Source organism: Ammospiza caudacuta, chromosome 4, assembly GCF_027887145.1.
Source record: "Ammospiza caudacuta isolate bAmmCau1 chromosome 4, bAmmCau1.pri, whole genome shotgun sequence".
Lineage (NCBI taxonomy): Eukaryota > Metazoa > Chordata > Aves > Passeriformes > Passerellidae > Ammospiza > Ammospiza caudacuta.
Genome location: NC_080596.1, coordinates 61,009,740 through 61,032,549, shown reverse-complemented (window position 1 = coordinate 61,032,549; position 22,810 = coordinate 61,009,740). Strand labels below are relative to the sequence as shown.

The 22,810-nt window shown below is 42.2% G+C and overlaps 1 protein-coding gene across 2 annotated transcripts in view; it reads right to left on the bottom strand.

The window, feature by feature from the left end:
• CRMP1 (collapsin response mediator protein 1) overlaps nt 1-22,810 on the bottom strand; it is a 49,793-nt gene that overhangs the window by 11,383 nt on the left and 15,600 nt on the right. For both annotated transcript variants that reach the window (XM_058802966.1, XM_058802967.1), the window contains exons 2-9: nt 21,547-21,635; nt 16,257-16,441; nt 14,636-14,800; nt 9,608-9,669; nt 7,932-8,012; nt 4,585-4,653; nt 2,557-2,677; nt 1,347-1,503 (exon numbers count right to left, since the gene is read on the bottom strand). In XM_058802966.1, the coding sequence (XP_058658949.1) occupies nt 1,347-1,503; nt 2,557-2,677; nt 4,585-4,653; nt 7,932-8,012; nt 9,608-9,669; nt 14,636-14,800; nt 16,257-16,441; nt 21,547-21,635 (929 nt within the window). The remainder of the gene's footprint in view (nt 1-1,346; nt 1,504-2,556; nt 2,678-4,584; nt 4,654-7,931; nt 8,013-9,607; nt 9,670-14,635; nt 14,801-16,256; nt 16,442-21,546; nt 21,636-22,810) is intronic.

The window sequence follows — 22,810 nt, the reverse complement described above, 5'->3', positions numbered from 1 at the left end:
CACATGTGTGTGCCCACCCAGCTCCCTGGCAGCTCTGAAGATGGTCATTTTTAAGGTTCAGATTTCACTGCTCTGTCTAGGGCATTAGAAACCCCAGAAAAGGGAGGCTGGGTTAGCTGGGTGCCACCACATGAAGGTAAATGAGGATGTGAATGGTGAGTTGAGTTCCTCACTCCAGCCCTAGCAATCTGTCCTGGTGGGGCTTCAGCTGTTAATTTCTATATCATTTCAGAGCAGATGGTCTTTTGCTTAAGCTAAAGACCCACAGTTGGCTACAGGCAGGAAATACTTTCAGAGATGGGTTTTACAGTCTGGGTTTCTGGCAAGGCATTGCTATCTTCTTTTCTATATAAGACACTTCTTCCTCTACTGTCCACATTCCTTTCACCTACCTAGTGATTAAAGTCTCCCTGCCAACCTGAAGGCAGTCAGCTCACATCCCTATCCTGTCAAGAGATGGCCTTCAGTCTCCAGCTGTCTCCACCCAAACCCCCCAGTCTTCTTTGTAATTCACTCTGGCCTCTTTCTCCTGACACTCCTGCCCTACATGTACCACTTATCTTTGCCTTCTTCCAGCTGGAGGACCCCAGAGCCCATAAAGACACAAAGCAAGCTAAAATTAGAAGCCTGGACACAAAGAAATTTCTATTATTTTGGTCCCTTCCCAGATGAAGGCAAACTACCAAGTCAGAATTTTTTAATATGCAGGAGATAAACTCCCCAAACTCTGCCACTCACACAAGTTAGTTAGGACAAGCCAATTTTCAGAACTCACAGCTGAGAGCCCTGCACCAGCTTTGACAAAAATTGCCCTAAGAAATTTTTCTTGGTTCTAGGTACCTCTGCATTCAGGAACAGCCCTGATTTCTGGAGGTGTGCTTGTCAAATATGACTGGGGCTTAAAACTGAGTCCAGTCTCAAAGATGGGGATGTATCCACCAGGCTTTTGCTTATGGTGGACAATGAGGATGCCATCCCATCATATAGAAACAATTCAGCTACAGAAAACTGAAAACTAGGGAGAAGGTCAGTTTGAAATCCTGACAATCTAGTTTTACAGCTAGGAATCACTTGAAAAGCAGAAAGAAAAATAATTAACTCCTGAATAGCCAGCAATTGCCTCTCTATCAAGCCAACCAGCAACTGGAGTGTCCATGGCTGCTCACTTGACTGCAGCCTAAGCAAAAGGATAGAACTATTCCAGGTTTTCTATGTCCTTTCTCTGCTGTTGCATGTGTGAGACTGTTCTAAAGGAAACCAGGCTGATCCCTAGACGCTTCATGCCATATGGCTTTTGCACTTGCCTCACCAGCATCCTGTTAAAAAAAAAAAAAAGGAAGTCTTACCATGCTAAGAGCGAATTTAAGTGATCTGGAGTGGTAGGGTCAGGGCTCAGAGGTGGTGAGGTCACAAAAGCTGCAGCCTTGGCCCAGTTTTTGCTCCAGTAATGTGTCCCATCTGTCCCCAAGCTGGCAGTGATCGGCTCTCCAAAAACAAGGGGACCTTGGAGAAAGCAAGGATAGACAGGAACTCAGTACAACCACTCTCTCTTCAGCACATGGCACTGCTTGCTGCATGCAGCCATGTATAATTCACACATTGCTACATGGCTAGCACAGCTCCCAAGAAATTAAACAGCCCTGGCTTTGTCTGTATGATAAAAAATTAACCAGGAGTCTCCCTGAGCTCTACATGCTTTTGATCAGCCTATTTACAAATCTTTCTTTCTAATCCAGAAGGAGACAGTTCAGACCCACTTTTAATTTGTACTGTTTTAATCACAGGCACGTTGTTCCAATTTGGAGTGCACTGGATGGTGGATCACTCCAGCAGGCAAATGCCTTTTTACTACTCCCAGGTTGGGCACAGCACCAGCAGACAGCAGCATATGGTCCCCTGCAGCACACTCCAAGTCTCCAAGAATACAAACATCAAGACAATAATTTGCTCTTTGGCTTTTCCATATTGCTCAGTAAGCTTTGTAGTCCCAACCAGCAGAACAGTTCTGACTTGCAAACACAGCTTCAGAAGCAGCTGCCTTCAAGCTCACAAGGCCCTTTTGGGTGCTTTGTAACCTGGATCCCACCACAGCCCCAGCAAGCAGGGCTGACCTGCAGCACCCATCAGGGGGGCTCAGCTCCCAGCAGCAAGGCCAGGAGCAAGCTCCAAGCATCTCTAACAGCAGCGGCACTGCCCAAGCCATCTCTCAGAAAAGCTGAAATACTGGCATGGAGGATGTGCCATTAGGAATAAAATACCTCCTTCCCATCAACAGAGATATAGCAGTCTAAGGGAAAAGTAAAAGGGAAAACAGGATAGGGAAGAGTTACAATTCAGTCATCGAGAGGGCAGTTTGTGGGAAGAGCGTCTCAACTTAAAAATACAAAAAGATTTCCCCTCATCCTTCCCAGACACAAATATTTAGTCTGGAATGGTGCTGCCATTCTTTGATAATCTCTCCCTATAGCCTGTCATTTGGGTCAAGACATACAGGTTTTTTCACAGAGCTTCTATTCAACAAAAAAAAAGTTTAGGGAAGCAAAGGAAGTCACTTACCTCTCTTCCTGGCCTGTGCAATGATATCAGCTGCACTCTTACTCATCACCTTGGTGATGTACACTGGGCAGTTTATTCGACTGGCAATTGTGATGGCACGGAAAACTGCTTCTGCTTCAAGCTGAGCAAAACAAGGAGGGAAAAGTTAACTGCAAATGCAGTCTGAAGAAAAAAATCAGCTGAAGGACTGTGACATATTTCTAACTGTTCAGCAACAACTCTTCAGGGGTTGATTCTGCTTTTTCCATAGAGACAGTGCTAGGAAAGAGGGAGCTAACCCAACCCCAAACACTTGGCACTAGCAGTAACCACAGCCAGGTTGTACTCATAAGCAGGGTACAGCTGCCCCAGCACAAACACAGCTCCCTGGCTCCCTGCACCCCAGAAAAGGTCATGGCCAAGCAGCTGATGCAGCTCCTCCTTACCTTCCTCCCACCTTCCTGTTTAAGACTCCTACCCTGCAGCTGAAAGGAGAACAAAGCAAGAAAACTTTGCTCCTGCTTGGAGACAACCTCTGAGCTCCCCCAGCAGCCTTCCCTAATCTTTACACAATGGTGACAGTGAACGTAAAGAATTCTCAAACAGCAACTTCAGCACTATGGACTGAATTTAGCCCATAATCCACAGAAGCCTTTGAAGCAGTGCCCAGTAAGTCCCCTCTGTCAGCAAGCATAAAAGCAACCTCCTCCCAGGGAGCCAGCTGGGACGTAGGCACACAAAGAAAGCATCTTCAGATGGAGGAGCAGTGTTTCCCAGCAGCCCTGGAGACTCCTTTCCCCAACCATCAGTTTTATACCAGATCCTTCCCATATGGACTCACAGCATTGGCATTTTAATACGAAAAACTCTGTTGTAACTGAAAATAGTGACTCGGTGGTACAGAAATTTCTGTGTGAGAGTTTTGCTAGAAAAGTTGAGCTTCTTAGACTTTTGAAAACTACATGGCTTAATCCTTTACAGTTTTGTAAAATATTTTTACTTAAATCAGACTGCTTCAGCTTGTCCTAGGACTTGAATCAAAACATTTGCTCTGGAAACCCCAAATGCACCTTTAGAGAGCAGGGAAGGAGGCATGGCCCCTGCACTGCAGCACTAGAGCTGAGCAAAATTCCTTTCTGGAAACTGCAAATGCAGATTTTCCTTAGGCTCTTGTTCTCATTAAAAGGAAACAACTCAGTCATTTTAGAATAATTTTAGTAGAAGTTGAACAGCAAAATGAAAAAGTACATAAACAGTTCAATAGAAGAATGTGACCAATTAAGCTGATTCCTTTTGCCTTGGGGAGAAGTTAAATAAAGATCTGCAAACCACAACAATCTCTTCAAGTTCAGCCTCAAACCCTAGGGACATCGTCTCTTTAGTCTTCTAGGAAAGCAGTCACTTCCCACTACTGCCCTCCACATCCCATTAACAGTCTGAGCTGTGTACTTTAGGGGGCATTCTCATGTCTCCACATTTTCCTTGGCATTAAATAAACCCTTTCCAGATGCCTGAGATGATCCACACCAGAGCTCAGATTTTATTATAAGGGGGTTGCTTAAAACAAGCTGCCTCACAGCAACTTTCCATTCTCATGTATTTGCATCTCTACAGCCTGCATTTCTGACACCAATATATCTGCCAGCATGAAAGCAGATCTATATGTGGGTGTATGCCTATGCACAGTATAGATGTGCACATGCATCTTATAGGAGGTTTTCAGCCAAAGCATTTTAACAAATGCAGTTACTCTTGAGGATTAACCCTCAAGCACTGATGATTTTTAGCCTGATAAGCCCATTTTCTTTGTCATCACAAATCAAAACACAAAGGTCACACTTAAAAAAATACATGGACATCCATGCCCAGGGCAGCAGGAGTGAGACTCCTGAGTGTACAAGGAGTGTACACACTCATCTCTGGACTCATGGAATGTACCTGCTGCAGCAAGAACTTTTCAGGCAAATAAACAAGTTGAAAGGACCTGGACTTTTCAGACTTTGAATAATTCTGGAAAAGGCAAAGGGAGAAGCAGATGTCTGGCCTTACCTCTTCTGGCCTGCTCAGGGCATGTCCCTCAGGGCCAGTGATTCCCATCTCCAGAATACGCTTTTGTTCCTGCAATGGAAGGGATAAATGCTGACCCAGCTGCAGGATGAGACCTGTGCACCCAGCACCCTCAGGGAGATGAGCAGCCACATGGTCTGACAGTCCCTTTCCTCCCCTCATCCTCAGGGAGATGAGCAGCCACATGGTCTGACTGTCCCTTTCAGTGGCAGTGTAAATGCAGCTGCAAAGCCCACTGAACACTGAAAACACTGGCTCTGAACTGCTCCCATGCCACACCAGCACAGCCAGCAGTGCTCTTTGTTGTGTGATTGAGCATATTTGTGTCCCAAGCCATTGATCTGCACCATCAGAAACCTCCTCTGCCCCCCAGAAGTCCTACTTAACAGCACGACACCAGCCCAGGAAATGGGCTTCAACCAACACACTAAATGGTAATTATGGGAACTTACAGCCTGCCATTCCCTATTTACTTGCTCAAGTTCCTCTGTGGTTGCAATGCACAAAGCACTTTCTTAAACCTTCAGCATTGCCAACACTTTCATTTTCTGTAACACTTTCTTCCTAACAGTGAATCACTAAAATTATGCTTTTATGAAACAGAACAGTGGTCTCCAGTTACAAGGGCACTGTGTTCTCATCAAAGACCCCATCTCAGGATCCATGGGGGCTTGTCAAAACATAATCTGCACTATCCTGCTTCATAGCAGTAGAATATTTTTTTAAATATAAAATTAAGGCCAAGCAGTGTTACTGGAATTTATTTCCCATTTTGCAAAAACTGGTTGTCAACCCCTTTTCATCTGAGGTTGGTCCAGGCCTGACAGCGGTGCAGAAGTGGGACCAGAGCTGCTACTGGACCTCTGGCCCTGACCTGGCCTGCCCACAGGGCTCTAATGAGCTAAGCTCAGTGATGTAATGGCTCTGTGACACAGAGAAATGTCCCCTAGAGACCAGGATGAAGTTACTGAACATACTTGAATGTGTCAACTAATAAATATCTGATCCCAGATCTCTGAAGGTGAAAAGCTCACACATTACCAACATACTCTGGTAAAACTGGAAAAGTCAACATTCATATATACTTTAGCCTTCACTGCAATCAATCAAGGCTGAAGAGGCATTAACAGGAATGCATTAATCTGACTGTGTAAGAACATTTTGGTTAGAAAAACATAAGGTTTCATAGGTATTATTAAAAACAGCTGCTCTGGATCATTAATGCACTGACTCTGAACAGTGCCAGTTAAAGACTTCAGATAATTAAAATACAGCAATAAAATGAAGTTACAGCCATGTGAAAAAATAGCACATTGGCACAGAATAGATACCCAAAGTAGGACAGATTTGCATCTTGAAGGAAGTATAAAATCAGATCATATGATAAATTACCCCCTATAAGAGGACTTGATAGTGCTAATTAACTATCATATAGATAATTCACTAGAATATTTGTTTCACAAGATCAAATTTGTATTTTCACAGGACAGTCCTAAAAACCTATGTGCAGGAAGTTTTCATTATCCAAACAATTCTTCTACATAAAAGCATAGAGAAAGACTGATTTTATGAAACATGGCAATGGTGAACAAATATATTGATGTATAACATAACTTACATTTATTTACTACTTCCTCTTTTCCTAGTAATTTTTCTGTCCTAGTTGTTCATATTTGATGGCCATATATTAAGGCTGATCAGAGAAAAACGAAATAGAAAAATAGAAATCTGAAATAGATTTCTATGAAATATGCAATACCATGAGTGCGCCTTGATTTTAATGGGCAATGTATCAAAACACCAGAGATGCCATTTGATTTGTTTTATTTTGCCATTCCTACAGTAATATTGACTTAATCATGTTTATTAATAGTCATTTTAAGTCTACTAGATATTTTATGTTGTATTAAAGCTATAAATTATGTATTTAGTAGTTTTTATTCATGCTAAACTCTATGAGAAATCAGCTTTTTCCTCTCTTTAACTCAAATGAGGGTTGTCACCTAGTCTCAGTGGGGGAAGGACACAACCACACTGTATGTGCCTGCTGACTCCTCACTAGTAACTTTTGATCCCAGTGGTTATTCTGGTCAAAGTTAAAATGAAAGGCAGATCTCAAAGGGGGTAAATTCTAATCAGGCAGATGGAGATGTGCTTTTTCCCCAGAAGAAAAAACAAAATACACCCAAGGCAAGAGTTCTTACACACTGCCCAACAGCTCAAACATTCCCTTGACGTTCTCCCTTAGATGTGAGACAAGGTGGGTTGCCTTGTCCAGATCTCAAAGACAGCTTTAGCTGCTCTAATTTCCTTGTCAGCTCTGCAGCCCAGTCCTTAGCAGATAAGCCAGCAGATAAGCAGCTCAGCAGATAAATAAGATGGCTCACTCAGAGCCTCACTGACCTAAGAGGGGCTCGACGCATGTAGGAGATCAGGGCAGTGAGACATCTCTGCAACAGCCTTCAAAGATTCATCTGTCACAATGCAGCATCAAAACAACACCCACCCAAACCTGCCCCTTCTGTTTCAGAGGGGGATCCTGGCCTCTGAAAGCCCAGTGGGAGGTCTACCATCAGCTGCTGTCCTTGGGTTGCCTCTTTCCATGTTTCAGTGTGTTGTGGCACTGATCAGAGCCATGGTACAGCCCAGTGGGAGGACAGCAGCTCCCACGGCACCGACCTGCAAGGACTGTACTGGAGATGCAGGGCACTCTAATGAAACATTCTGAACTTGAACCCAGCTTCCTGATCCCGAGATGCATCTTCTAAGAGCATGGATTATACTTAAACACACATTTTTGAAATGTCTACAAGATCACAGTAGTTCTTATTTTCAAACTTCAGAGATTTATAAGAATATTCTCAAAAATAAATAGGTCTGTGAGCTTTAATACCTGCTCCAAACTCACTGTGTTGCTTATGCTGATAGCTGCAGCAAAAGACTTTAATATAACTCTTTCAGATCCTCTTTTTGTACCCAAAATCTCTGAACAAGGCTTTACATTATTCTGCTTCACTTGTATCTGCTGGATTCAGAAGAAATCTTCTTGCTTCCTTCTGCCCTCCTTATCTAGTCCTCATTTGCTCCTCCAAGGCAAGGAGCTGCCTGGATCATTGCCCTATCTCAGGGATGCTCTGGCAATTATTGCAAAAGGACTCCCATTCTCTTATCCCAAGCTTTATACCAACAGTGTGCAAGGCATCAGGTTCAATTAAAGCTCTTTCCAGGAAGTTCCCCTCTTCCTACCCATTCTCTGACTGGCCTATTTAACTTCTCCTCTCTAATATCTATCATCTCACAAAGTGAAGCAAAAACGATGGTTCACTCACCTGAGCTATCAAGTCTCCATTTTCAGCATGGACCAGGATAACAGCCCCAAGACTCTTTAGAAAGGTAAAGGCTTCATAAAGCTGCAGGTAGTACAAAGAAGGAAACACTGCTGAATAAGGAAAACACATTACTTAACACTCAGACCTCTCTCTTCACCTCAGTTTTGTACCTTCTGTGCTGGTAATTATATTGGTGAATAGCAAATTATCTCTTTTCTACACAGAACCTGAGCTTCACTGATTGGTGCTGTACCCACCCCTGTACACACCAGCTGTACCAAGAAAGGGTTAGCAGCAGGGCTGGATTTCCCTGGGACAAGAGTTTGCCCCAGCCCCTGCACTGCAGGGCCACCTCCCCCTGCCCTCCCATGCAGGGCTAAGTTTAGCAGCCCTGTAGTTCTGCAGCTTTAGCAAATGTAAAATAGAATTATTGCCATGTACTATAGGCACTTTTAGTAAGGCTAAAACATCTCTTTTCTGAAGTGCAGGCATTTTGCACCATCTTCTTAGAGCCATCATTGCTGAGCTTTCAGCAACATCATTAATTCAGATATTAAAAGTTGCAATATTTTCTCTAGAGCATGCTTGGTTTTAATTGCTTTCTAAGATTCAACAGCCATCTCTAAAGAAGGGCAGTAGTTGATCCTTTTACTGGTAATTTCTGAGCACACATCTACTGAGACAGTTTCCTTTCCAAAAGCTATTCAGCTTATATGTCCCTTTTTTAAACCAGACTTCAGTAACTGGAAGCCCAGTTTTCAAACACAGATTAAATATGGAGGACAAAGGTTCTTCAGTGTCTACTTTTGCACTAGGGCACTTCAGGCAGCATTGAATGGCCTGCAATATATAGCTTGCAACATGGGCATTTAAACAAGGTAACAGCCATTAGTCCAGCCACACATTAAACATTTTGATGTATTCCTCTTGGCAATTCCAACAGGGAGTTGAAATTAATAGGCACTGCCTGTCAGAGAATATTTATAAATTATTATGTCCAAAATTCCAATTAAAACCACATGTATTGGAGGTGTAACAACAGTTATTTAAGAGACCAAGAGCAGTAGCTCTGGGAATAAGTAAGAAAGAAACATTTTATCAACTGAATAAGCAAACATTATTATTACTAACAGATGCCATTGTCCATTTACAGTGGCCTGATATGTATGGATGGGAAAGCTGAAGAGTCTGGAATCTGTAATGAGCTCTGGACAAACAAGCTCATTGTTATCTCCAGCCCTAATGAGGAAAGGCCACCTCCCCCAAAGAGCAACTCCATTTAGCTGCTTACACAACCAAGAAACTCTTGAAGCCTCAGAACTGCCACTGCCTTGAGTGCTTCATCTTTTTCTCCCTCTCTGACCTAGAGTCCTCAAAAGGTTACTGCAAAATAAAATGAGTGAAATCCTGAGCAGAGCTGAGTGGCTGCAATGTTGGGAGACACCAGAAGATCTCTACACAAGGTGAATATCATACACTTGAGGAAACACATACAGGTGTTCTGCATAGCTCAGAACTAACCCTCCAGAGAGTAAACCACCTCTACACATTCCTCCCAGAGCCAATCAAGCCAGTGAGAGTGTTTCTCTGGGACTCAACCTCAGCAACTCCTCAAATGTTGGGAGATGAGGAGAGAGAGGACAGATCACAGGAAAGAAAAGCATTCAGAGCAATACCTGGCTGTCGGACATTTGGTAGAGATCTTTGTAGGCCATGTAGACTTGAAAAGAGTTCACACCTGTTCCAAGACAAAATTCAAAGGTGTTGCCATGTAAGCGTATTCTTACATTGTATTTGAACAAGAACTTAAGGAAAAGTAAGTAATAGAGTATGTCTGGACTAGGCTTTTCACTAGTGATTGCCAAAAATCAAGCAGGGCTTCACAGCCGTATTACAGCTGCTAGGACTAGAAGCCTGGATGCCCTCTACACTGGGGGAATTTTTTGGATGCTGTGGGTAGCCTGTGTTCATCCCTGGAGTAACCCAGCCACCACTGCAAAGAGGATTGCTTGTAGCCAAGCAATGGTGGCTAAAGCAAGCATATAAAGTTTGTGAAGTTTAAAAAACCTTGTGTAAGGTTCTGTGAATCAGTGTTTTTCTTTTACAGTTTCCTTAGCTATTCAGGAAAATATTTCAGCTTGATCTAAACTGTGATTTTTGGTAGACAAAACTTCTGGTTAGGTTCCCCCAAACTGCTGAGAAGGTGTAGGAAATGTGTATCTGAATGGGCATACAGGCTTGCTTTTTCTTGACCTTACACTCCAAAGTGCCTAGCTTAGCTGATGGTAGACAGTGGGAAGGAGTAGAAACAAAGCCTGAAACCAGTTTTATAGGCAGCTCACCACACCTCTTCTTCTGCCTTCCAAAGAAGGAAGGATTTATGCTGGCAGCCATAAAAAGCCAAGAAAGACAACAGTTTCAAATTTCAGAAATCCCTAAGAAATGCTACTGTTGAGTGTCAGTTGTCAATAACCTCCTGTATTCAAATTCCCATAAGCGTTGCTATTTATTTCAAAGATTTGGTTATTTACACAGCTTTGTATTCTTAAAGAATGCAACTTACAAATGTCTTCTGTTCATAATTTCTGTACATATGAATTCATATTAAGTGTCATATCACTTTCTAGTCTACTGGCAAGATCCCCAGCTTGGTCCAAGGAACAGAATCATAGTTTTCTAGCTTAAAAAAAAAAGTAAATTCTAAGCTACCTAAGTTCTGTATGCTGCATTTCAAAATGGCTGTGATGAAAACTGTGCTTCCTGGGCAAGAAGAAAATATTCCTATTGTTCATGTTGTCTACATTAATGAATAAAATGAATAAATATCTCTGATGAAGATATAACTTCTTCCTGAGTCTAAAATTAACAAATACATCCTTAAGCAGAGGGTATGACTGCTCACACACACACAGAATTCATTTATTTACAATTACAGGACTAAAATACCCCAGGATGCATGCAAGATAAAACACTGAAATGATGCCTGGCATTATGTCCTCCTGCTAACTCCAGGCAGCTCAGAGAGAAACACAAAGCAGGAGCTGGCCCCTCCTTGCTGACTTCCACACTGAGCAAATCCAGCCTGAACGGTGGAACTCTGTCAGCCTGTAAACCCATCCTTTTTTCCCATTTCCTATTTATCATGTTCAGAAAACACATATAGCCTTTACTAACTGTAATCCCTCCATCTACTCCTCATTACAATTTCAGAGTACTCATTACATTCTTATTTTAAAACCTAAGCTTGGCTGGGCCTTGCCTGGGGCCAATGCTTGCAGCCTCATGCCCGGAGCAAGGCCCAGCACACCCATCCCACCTGCCTTAGAGCAAAGCTCAATTTTCTCCCCAAAAACCCACCCCACGTGTCAGATGTCAGCTGCAGCCAGGAGCCACCTTCCTGCAGGGGTGCCTGAGCCCACACAAAGCAAGGAGGACATGTTGGGCCTGCTCCAAGGCAAGCTGACTGCCTCAGTGATGGCACAGGACTGACACCTCACAGGGATTTCTCTGGGAGCCAGGGCTGGGGTACCCATTGCTCTCCCTTATCCACCACCATTCATTGCATCACAGTCCTGCAGGAGGTAAGGCAGCTTTCCCTGACTGCTGGGGGGAGAAAACACATACCCTGACCCAAGTAATATATATTCTCATCCTTTCTCTTTTATTGCCTTGCTATCTTCTTGGGCCCTCTTCTGACCTTGATAAAATGACTGCGTTTTGCTCTCACTCTGTTTAATGTTCTCCCTGAAATTAATGGAAGCAGAAGGGAGCCCAGTAGGGAACCTGCCATAGGATCTTGAGCCTGCTCCTTACTACAGGGCAGAAGCAGAGCTCTCCCATGTAAACACACATTCCCACCCTCAGCTGCCACCAGACACACACACACAGCAGGAGAGCATTTCAGGGGCTGCCTTTACAGCTAACAGGAGAGAGGGTGTGAACAATCCTGCCTTGCAAAGAGAGCACCTACACCAGATACCAAGATAAATTACACAAATTTACATACACAGGTATCCAAGATTAGACTCCTTGCCCTGGCCTGGCTCCTTGACCTACTCATTGGAATTATGCAGCTTTTCAAAAGCCCTGGTCTGTGGCCTATTGACCTGAATACTTCACATCTGTTACACACTACGTTCTTGTTAATGTCCTATTTGCTCTCACACCAGTACTCAACAGAATCCTCTCCAAATTTTAGGCAGGACTACAGTGTACTCCTGAACTTTCTGAACAGTGACAAAGTCAAAGTAACCAGTGAGGCTCATGTCAGCAATTTTAGGCTCCTGCTCCTTTGCATATACTGAAGAAGCTCAATCCCAAAATAGCTGCTGAAATTATCCAAGTTGGAGTGTTTATAATCAATATTTGGCTCTATAAAATCTTCAGGCACTTCCAAAGGCTGTGTCTCCTTAAATTAGCATTGTATTGATTTAAAACTGATTAATTGTTCAATTATACCTCATGACAAGGCACCTCAACAGCCACTCTCTGAGCTCCCCTGTTACTCATGCTGATTGCATTAGGCACATGCAGCTCTGAAACACAATGAGCTGAGCCCTGTCACTCAGCTCACTCACCCACAATCAGCCAAGAACCAATTCAATCCAGATTCCAGCTGATGAAAACCAGGGTCACTCCACTGACATCAAGTCTATTTGCACCAGCTGGCTTAAATGTTTCCAATTATCAGGAAATATTACCCATTAATTTGAAAGGCCTTGCCATGCTGAATTATTTCCTATTGTGCTTGTGAGTTCATACTCAACCTTACCTTGTGTCTCCAACATGTGAGAGTAACTCACACTGCCTGCCTGAGATATACATGAGAACAAAGGTGACCTCCTAATGCTCCCACCACCGAAGAGGCCACCAAGGCTCCATCATAAATCTCAGTTCAGGAACCAATGAACAGATTTCTGTTTCCCCTGATGACTCAAAGGCAGGTCAGATTTACATAGAAAACTCACATTTCAATAGTTGGAGAAAACTATTAACCTAACTGTCTGCACCAGGCTTTTAATGTAAACCCTTGGGCAAATTTGGGAGTGCTGAGCCATCTGTGGTCAGGGAGCTCTGGAAAATAATATCCAACCTTTGAAACAAGGCACAATATACTTGTCTTGAGAGCACAGTCAGCTAAAGCACAGCAGCAGATTCATGTTAATGCTGATAGCAGGGAAACAGCACAGATTTAGCACAGCCTGTGTTGACAGATGTCATCACCTTGTAAAAATCCCCTATACTAGAGACCTATGTAAGACCAGCTGCAGTTTCTCTAATTATGTGCAGCTTTGCTGATGGAAGTGTTTTGTTGCCTAAAATCTGGTTATACAACACATGTACTGTTAGCACCCTGTGACATGGAATAAACTCCCCCAGGTGACTGCACCTCCACGGCATCTCAGCAAACAACACTCAAAAATAGCATTTTGCTTTTTTTCTACTTTGATAGTACCTTTCCCTATAAAGAGAACTTTTCACATCCAAGTCAACACTAGCTCTACAAATTGCAAAGGGTGCTGCATATACACATCACTTAGGTTTCCCAAGAGAAGAGTCATTCTGATTTGCCCATGGAAATCACATTCTATTTCAGAAAATATTTCAATTAATATCCATATGTTTTCAAGGAATGTAGAAAATGAAAAATATGTGAAAATATATGATTCTGAAAAGAAAATACAAGCTGTCAGGCACAATTTCAAGGAACAATATCTAAGTTAGGATCTTCTGAAGGCTAGATTCCATTGCCCACACAGAGGTATCTGGTGCCACAAAGGTGCCCTCCTTATATGAGACTGCCACATTGAGCCTGCATGTGTGGAAATGCATTTAGGAGAGGTCTCATCTGTGCTATTCTGAATTGGTAGCTGGAGTCCAGGTAAGGCAACCTATAGCATCTCACAGGATAGCAGGCCTGTTAACTGAACACAGTCAAACCCATAGAAGTGTCTTAGATTCCTAAATAAGTGAGCTTTTTTTTTTTTTTTTTTGCAAGTGTTGAAATTTTGGCATCTTCTAGTAACTAGTAACTTCAGGGAAAGCCAGCAGAGAGAAGCACTTGAGAAAATCAGGGCATTTTTTCAATATTAGATACCTAACTTTAGCATCTCTTTTTAACTGGAATCTTCTAAAAATACAGGCATGTCTTATTTTACAAAATCAAATCTCAGCAAGTAAATTATTCCAATTCACTGCTGCAAAATGAGATCTAGCCTGTAGTGACATTTTCACAGCCCCATGTGCTCTTCATATTTGGATTTAATTGGAGGCACCTGAATCAAATTTTTCAGTCTAGTTAAAACCTGAACCACTGCTTTGAAACGTTTCACTTTCCTCATTCATTAAATAGAGGATATAAGGTGACTGGGGTGATTATCCTAAGTACTGGTCTTAACCTTAAAAAAACCCCCCTACCTATGCAATGTCTGAGCCTATTTCCACATATACAAGCAAGGATAAAGTGATAAATTTCTTTATGACAATGTAAGCATCTTAATGTTCCATGTCTGTACTGGACAAAGTCATATATATGCACAAAGTTTTAGGTCTATTTTACACAGCAGCAAGTGAAAATACAAGTTCAAGGTAGTGAAGAATCTTAGCCAGCTAGTGCCTATGCATTCATTAAAATATTCCAAAATTTCACCTTTATATGATATTTCGATAAAACCAAAAAATATTACTGCATTTCACTCACTAACCTTTGTCTTGCACAAGTACTTCCAGCTCTTCTCGAATCCCATCATACCAGCTGGTGATGTCCACATGGAGAGCATAATCACAACAGGATTTGGTATCAGCTGCCTCATGCCACTTCTCAAAGGAGGTCAGTAAACTAGTTCCAGGTTCTGGAAGCACATGATCAACTGAAAAAGAGATTGAGTGTGTGTTAGCAGGACAGTAGGCACACTGTTCAGATTTCCCTGTGAGCAGCCTTCCAGCACCTCAGCCAGAGGAGCAGCCTTGGAGGCAGTCTGTGTGCTGACTGTAACTCTGGGCTGTCAGCCAGGTCCTGCTGCCCCAGGTGCAGCAGACTTTGTGAACAGTCTATACTAAAGATGAGTCTGGCAACCTGCTTGGTGCAGCATCAATAGACACACAAAGGGGGACCCAAACACCTCACAGTTTAGGAAACATTTGTCTTTCCCCTTACTGTATTGTAAGAGACCCCAGGTTCTGGCCTTCAGTGTAGCTCTTGTCTGATATGTCCATTTCTGTGTATTTCACAGTAAGCACAACAATTAACCAGTGCCTCACAGTCTCTGAACTGGCCCACTCTGCCCCATCAACACATCAGTGCAGATGTTCAATGTTTTCTCAGCAGCCAAAACTGGGAATACAGCCAAAGGTTTGAACAGGGGTGACGTTGAGCACAAACACTGTCACACTATGCAGTCCATTGAATGCCCTGCCTCTAATGGTGCCACACCACCCACTGACACAAAGACATGACTATTTATGCATAGGTACTTCTCTCTGCAGGGCCAGTTAGTACAAAAACAAACCAGGATGGGCTTACCAATGCCATCTGCAAGCCTAACTCTGCACAGGAATACTCAACTGAAGAACACAGACTGAAAAAAATTAATAACTAAAGGAATGAACAACAGTGCATTTTGTGCCTATGGCCAAAGAGTCTTTCAGCAGATGCCTGAATATGGGTAACAGGCAACACCATAAAAAAAAAATCCACATCCCAATTCAGTGGGAATAAAACTCCACTGGGAAACTCCACTCCACAAGGAAGCTAAGACACTTTATGGCACCTGAACAATTGCCTCACAACATCTAACCAAAGTCAAGTCACAGCCAGAAGGAAAGAGATAAACCTTGTCCCACCATCTGTAGACAGAAGAAGGGTCTTTAACAACTAGAAACACCTCTTCTTTTCACCAACAAAGATGTTCTTCTGGGACATCTCTGTTAAGGTCTTTCTGAATTCCTGCTGCCAAATCCAAGTTCATACATAAGCATATCTTCTTATTTCCAAAGCTCTTGAAATGGTAGTAGGTGGGAACAGCAGATTTTCTGTGCCATATACTTACAGCGCTACCTACACTGCTTTCTAAAAATCCCAAGATTACATGCATTATACCTCAATGCTTGTTCTGTATTTCAGAGGAAAATCCAAGAGACAATTCCACATGCTTGTATTTCTTTCTGAGGATAGGCTCATTTTCAGGCCAACCCTGGTTAACAATGATGAATGGATCTCAAACACAGTGCCCAGAAATTTGAAGATTCATTCCAGAAGATCTCAGAAAATTAGAATGAAGCCTCTGGTAGCTATCTCCACACAGAGACAGCTCTGCTGGTACTCACTGATCATGGTGGTGCCCCCTGCTAGTGCTGCTTTTGTGCCTTGATAGAAGTCATCAACAGCAGTCATCCCCTGGTAGGGCTTCTGTAGATAAGTGTTGACATCTATTCCCCCAGGAATAACCATGCGCCCATTAGCCTCTATGGTCTTGACTCCTCCAGGAACAATCAGATTCTCTCCTATTTGCCTGCACAGCAAGGAAAGCCAGTATTACTTTACTGGAACAAACACAGAGGACCAAGCTCTTTGAGGCATGTAGGGAGAGGGAGCCTGGGCCCATACAGCAGGAGGTGGGTCCCCAAAGGCAAGGTGAAGCTCAAGCACACGCTCCCTCTGCCCTGCCCAGCACAGCAGAACAAAGCAGAGGAGAGCTGACTCACTGAGCCATGAGCTCTGTTTGCTTTGCATGGCTCTAGTGGCCAATAAAGGAGCTGTAATGCACCAGCATTAAAAATTGATTATTTTTATATGATTTCTATCTTTAAACAATTCAAATTATGTACACTTAATGCTCTCTTGGGAGCTGCAGTTTTGTATACTAGGTTCTTAAATGAAAATAGGAAAACATAGATCAAATACAGGAGCAAGCTGGAATTGTAAAAATACATGGCAGAAGGAAAAGGCAGAAAATTTTATAATTACTTTGTCATCATGCAATGCAAATGTATCCTTAAAAAGAAATCTAAATAACCTAAGATACAGAAATACATATCTAAGAGACCTAAACATGTTTAATCTACCATGTCCCATATTCTTCATCCTCCTCTTGAAGTTAAAAGCCAGTGAAACATTCTGCATAACTGTGTGGAAAAATTATAATTAGCTGCTGCTGTATTTTTCCCTTCAGGTCTTCAAAGCAGGATTTTTTTTTCACTATTCAAAATATTAATCTGTCCCCCATACCAATATCAAACTCCAGATACTTATGATCAAAATACTTTTATTATTCATGGACTCAATTACAAATAAATTAAACTTTAACTTTTAAAGCCAGACTAGAATTTATTGTCTACTTTGCATGGCACCAAACAGGGAGAGGGGTCTATGTGGAAGCCATGTCTCTGCACTGTTCCACCACAATATATTTGGGCTTAGAGGTAACTGTAAGGTAGTTAAGGTTCATTTAGTTTACCTTATATTACAGACACAGAGTCCTTGGTCCTAATTTTCTTTTGTCTGGATAAAATAGCTTTTATCCACAGCTAAATAAATACCTCAGACATCTGAGCTGCTGAATCTGTATCCTCATATTAAAAGGCAACTCCCACCTACAGTTCAAAACACAGCAACTGATTAACAGCCAACTGTGATAAGGTAGAACCAGAAGTGAATACAACTCTTCATTAAAACCAGTGGGAACAAATTAAAAAAGGAGGATAATTATTCACATTGGAATCTGGCCAAACTGGCAGAGTTAATAAATAGCCCCAAGAGGTCAAGAATTTGTTTCATATGCTATGCAAAAAAGTCACCTCCAGCAACTCATCTCCTGCAGCGCCCTGGGCTCTGGTTGGAGGGAAGCACAGCCATTCCACGGGCAAACTCCTCTTGGGCATCCCAGGATGGGGTCACAGCACTGAACAAATCCAGGAGGGCTTACTCATGAGAGCTGGCACTTAACAGTCATCAACATGTGCAGCACTGCCATAGCCTGTGTGCAGTGCAGTGTGAAGAACACCCTGACAAACAGGGAACCAACCTGGATGCAAACACCAGCAGCTGCCCAGCACATCCAATTGCACAAACAACAGCTGCAAGCAGCTCCTCTGTTTTAAAATGTGCCTCACAAAGGCATACCATAAAGCACTGCACCCATGAGCAGATTCAATGCCTGTATAAAATTAGGAAGATCCATGTGTAGCAATGGTGTTGCACTATTTCGTTAGTCAAATCTATCCCCAGGATTTTAATCAGAACAACCCTCCACCTTTGTAGAGCATTTATGTGGCTAAGAAATTGAACTGGGAAAAAAAAATTAACTATGACCCATCTCCTTTGAGTACATCCAAGGAGCAACTGCACTTCAAGTACTAACACACCTTCCAAGAAGGTGAAAACCTTCACAGAAAAGGCAATTTATTTTTATTTTCTTCCACAATCAGTATCTACCAATTTCCTCTTCAAGAAGACACATGTCCTAACAAAGTGAAAGTGTGCTACCTATATATTGAAGTTTTTTGATGACTCAATGCTCATTATTTTCATTGTATGGTTGAGTAACATCTTATTCAGCTGAAATCATCCATGTTGAAGTGACATGGGACCAAACGGCCTTTGTGGATGATGCTGCACTTCTGTCAGAAACCTGTCTCATCTATTGCCCTGGCATCAAGATTAAGGCTGGGAGAAGTCTGATCTTCACTACTGCTCAAGGTTATTTTTATTCTGTCCAAGTAGAACAGAGAGTAGGAGATAATGTGACAGGATTCCTGAATTGCTCACTCATTAATGCAAAGGACATGTGAGTAAGAATGGAGTTCTATTACTTGTGGGTGAAAAAATACAACTGGGCAGATAACTGCATTCTAGACACTGTACAAATGACTGAGCTGGTTTCCTCATATGTCAACAACCAGAAAACTCAGACCCACAAGAAGCTGATGCTGTCTGCCATTTTCAGTCGAACAAGTTGGGAAATTCTGTTGTACAGTGAGCTGATTAAAGCACAACAAAAACCAGCAGGCTTCAGCTCTTCCTAAGCTTCATCCAAGGAAGCTGAAAACCTCTCCCAGAACTCTGTGGTGATGCTTCTGCAGTTATCAAGCCCTGACCTTTTTTAGGCATCTGAGGTTCCCCCTAACTTGACTCACCACTTGCCCAGCTCTGGAGACCATGCCCCCAGTCCCCCACCCTGCCACTGTTTGTCCCTCCAGCCCAGAGGGACCCAACCCTTCCCCTTGGGAGGGATGGAGCAGCAAGCACCAGACCATGACCTGTCACTTGGCACAGGGCTCACTTCCTCATGTGATTACCCAGGCAGGCAAGATGTAGGCAAAATACATTATTTATATGTCAATTTAAATTACCAAATATTTAAAATACTATTTAGATAATGGAGAACTGCCTCTCAGCTGCCATCTGAGTGTGCAGGGCTTAAGTTTCAGGTAGGAAAAATCCACATGCACTGCTGCTCCTTGTACCTACGGAGCCAGTTTGAGCATTGATTGGCAGGAAGAAACATCGACCATCCTCCAAACTATAGCTGATCTTCAAACACACTCAAGGTTACATCTGCTCTCCTCTATGCAGAATGATCTGCATTAAAAGACCCAAATCTTTTCAGTAGGCTGCAAGAGAAACCCAACCCTCTCTTTTCCAATCATTTTTCATTTCAGAGTGAGAAAAATAACCCAGATCTTTTATAGCCTGGTAAAACCAGGACACTACTGCCTATTCTGGGCTGAGTAGTTTGGTGTCTGCTCCATTCTGTGTTAGAATTCTGTGTTATCAGCAGGATCTGCAGCTGGAAAGTTGTAGCATCAACTGAAATGCAGATGACTGAGTTTTAAGGTCCAGCTCCAAACAAGCTTGAGCCACATTTAACAATGATGTCAAATATTCAGACACAATGGGCAGTTCCATCTAAAGAAGCTGGGAGATCAGACAAACCCAGAGCTTTCTTAGATTGCAAAATTTATCATCTGAACACAGTAAGAACCCAACCCCATCTCACAGCAGGCTGCCCTCACAAATTACTTCAGAGCAGGACTTCTTGCACACTTTACAAAGAAAAATCTTGGATTGTCTAAATCTAGGGCATCAGGCATAACTCAGGGTGCTAAACAGAGAACTTGCCTCCTTGGGCAAAGATAAATACTTCTTAAAAATTAAGATCTTGCCTGTCTATTCATCATTAACCCTAATTAGCTTGGGCAGCTGAGATACTTCCTGGAGGTAGGGATCCACACTCGGATTTCAGAGGGAGTCCATGTACTTAATAAGGGCAGGTGAAAGCTTGGCATTGCTAACCTGCCCACTAACTACCATTGCATTTCTGGAATCAAAGCCAAAAACTCAGCAGTTTCAGGCTCTCAGCATCTCATGCATTTAGTTATTTAAATAGTTCTGACGCTTACAAGTGTTAATAGGAGATTTGTATCTGAACTAACAAAACCACAGAAAAACCTCAACAAAAACACCCATCAAAGAGAGCACAACTTGGATAACTGTTGCTTTAAAAATAGATGCATGTTCAAAATTTCGTGTCCTCTCCACTTTTACCACTTCAATTAACACTACAAATAGAAAGGTAAAGTATTAAAAAAAAAATTTCACAGTCCACGGATGAAAGTATTCAGACTTTTTTCTCTTTTAATAACCTGAATCATAATAGCATATGCAGTCACAGATATATAAAGAATTGGACTTTTAATCTGATGTTGCATTCTTAAGGAGCTCTGAAAACAAGAAAACAAGTAGGCAATTAATTATTTACCAGATAACCATAATTATATTTCTGTGCATCAAATTGTAGCCACTGGAGACCAAGTTTCTCAGGTCACTAGTGAAAGTGTTTAGCAACCATGAAAAAGACTTTGATCCTTGTGCACATCAGAATGCTCATACACCACATAACTTTGCAAACCTTAGAGACCCTCATCTCCACTAAGCCAAGGCAGGACCTACAGAGAACATGGACATCTCTGGTAAAGTTTCCCAGGCTATCAATAACACATATTTCAAGTTTTTCACCTAACAACTACTTTCCCAGTTCCTGTATTTTATAGCCTGATAAATCAGGACTTTCTTTCTAATTGTGTAACAATGCATAACAACATTATAGGAACAGAACATACTGTGGTTCAGCATTAATTAACAGGCAACTGAAACACAGCAGATCCTCATTTGCACATGGAACATGGGGCATATTTCAGATTTCTGTGCCCTACAATCCTGAAGAGCATGGCTGCACTTGCACTGACTAGGTACAGGGAGAAAAGCTGTTGAGAGCTTTCTGCCATTCATGGACTCAAAAGGTTTCCATTGTCCTTACCATTACTTCATTTCTTGAGAGTGCCTACTTGCCTTAACTATTTCAGAAGAAACTGTGATGTGATTGAACTTTTTGAAAAGCAAATATCTTCAATTTACAGCAAAGAAATTTTCTACTTATCTAATCTTAGTAAAGATAAAATGATAGAATTTAATAATTAAACACTCCTCAACTACAGTCTCACATTTAGAGGTCACTGAGATCCTGCCCACAAGAGATTTTAAGTCAGCACTACCAAGACATCACAGTAGTCTATGTTAACATGCATGCAAAAAAAATAATATTTAATAAAAACCAACTTTATAAGTCCATCTTCAAGGTACAGGTCTGCATAGAAGGAGTGGTCATCATTGATAATTCTTCCACCTTTAATGAGCAGTCTGTCACTCTGGAGGAAAAAAATAGAAAATATAGGTTTGTCAAAAGAAATAAACATAATAACATATATATGATAACAAATATGCTCATTTATAAAGAAAGCCATTAATATCAAACACTACTTATATAAAGGTGGGTTCCTGTGGATACACAGACAGTGGACAGGATAGTTTCATTGATAGTTTCAGTGGACATGATAGTTTCATCCTATTTCAGGAGGGTTTCAGTTTATTCCTGACTTTTGGAACATGAGACATTATCATCACAGTTCATTTTGCTCAAAGTAGCAATCACTGCACACAGAAACACCTGAAATGCCACTACACCCCCTTTTACCACCTCACTGCGCAAGGGCCAAAAGGGAAAGAGAAGCCCCCAGAAGAAACTGCCCAACACTGCAATGGCCAAGCTGAGCTCACTTGGCACTCTTGGCACCTCTGGAAAAGAAACAAAGCTTTGATTGAATGGGGAGGCACAAGGTCCTAAGAGGCTGCTTAGCTCTTCCACTTAGAAATTCCTCACCAGGGAAGCTCCTTCAACACCAGCTCAGCAGGAGCAACTCCCAAGCAGCAGCCAAGGGACACAGCCCGCAGTTCGTGGCTCCTGTACTGTGGAACACAGCTGAACAGAGTTTCTAGTGGGCATGAAGAATTCATTGTAATCAACTTGTGATTTCTGCAGGGCAAAGGCTGTTGATGAATTGGGGCACTCTGTGCTGAGACTGCCCATGTCATATCTCACTCACTCCATGCATGAGAACAGAATGCAGCCCCCAAAGTTTGGTTCACCTGAAAAATCCTACAAACAGCACGAAGACCCACCACCTCCTGGTATTTTCTAAAGTGCCAGGAAGAAGACTTTTTTTTTCCAAGAAGGACTGTTCAAAATATCAAGTCTGCAAGAGTTACTGTTCACAACAACTGTCTGCTTATATTCTTCTCTATTCAAATGGTTATATTCTGTTCTCAAAAACTACATTTTATAGAAAACAGATTTTACCATTTTCCAGAGAACCAGTACTTAAACTCTCTCATTGAAGAGGTCATACTAGAAATGCCAGCCCCTTACCACCTACCCAAAGACAGGGCAAGTCCAGTGCTCCTCTGACTTTAGCTGGGGTAATTAATATTCCTCACAGCAGCTTGTATGGGGCTGCTTTGGAATTGTGCTGGAAACAGTGCTGAC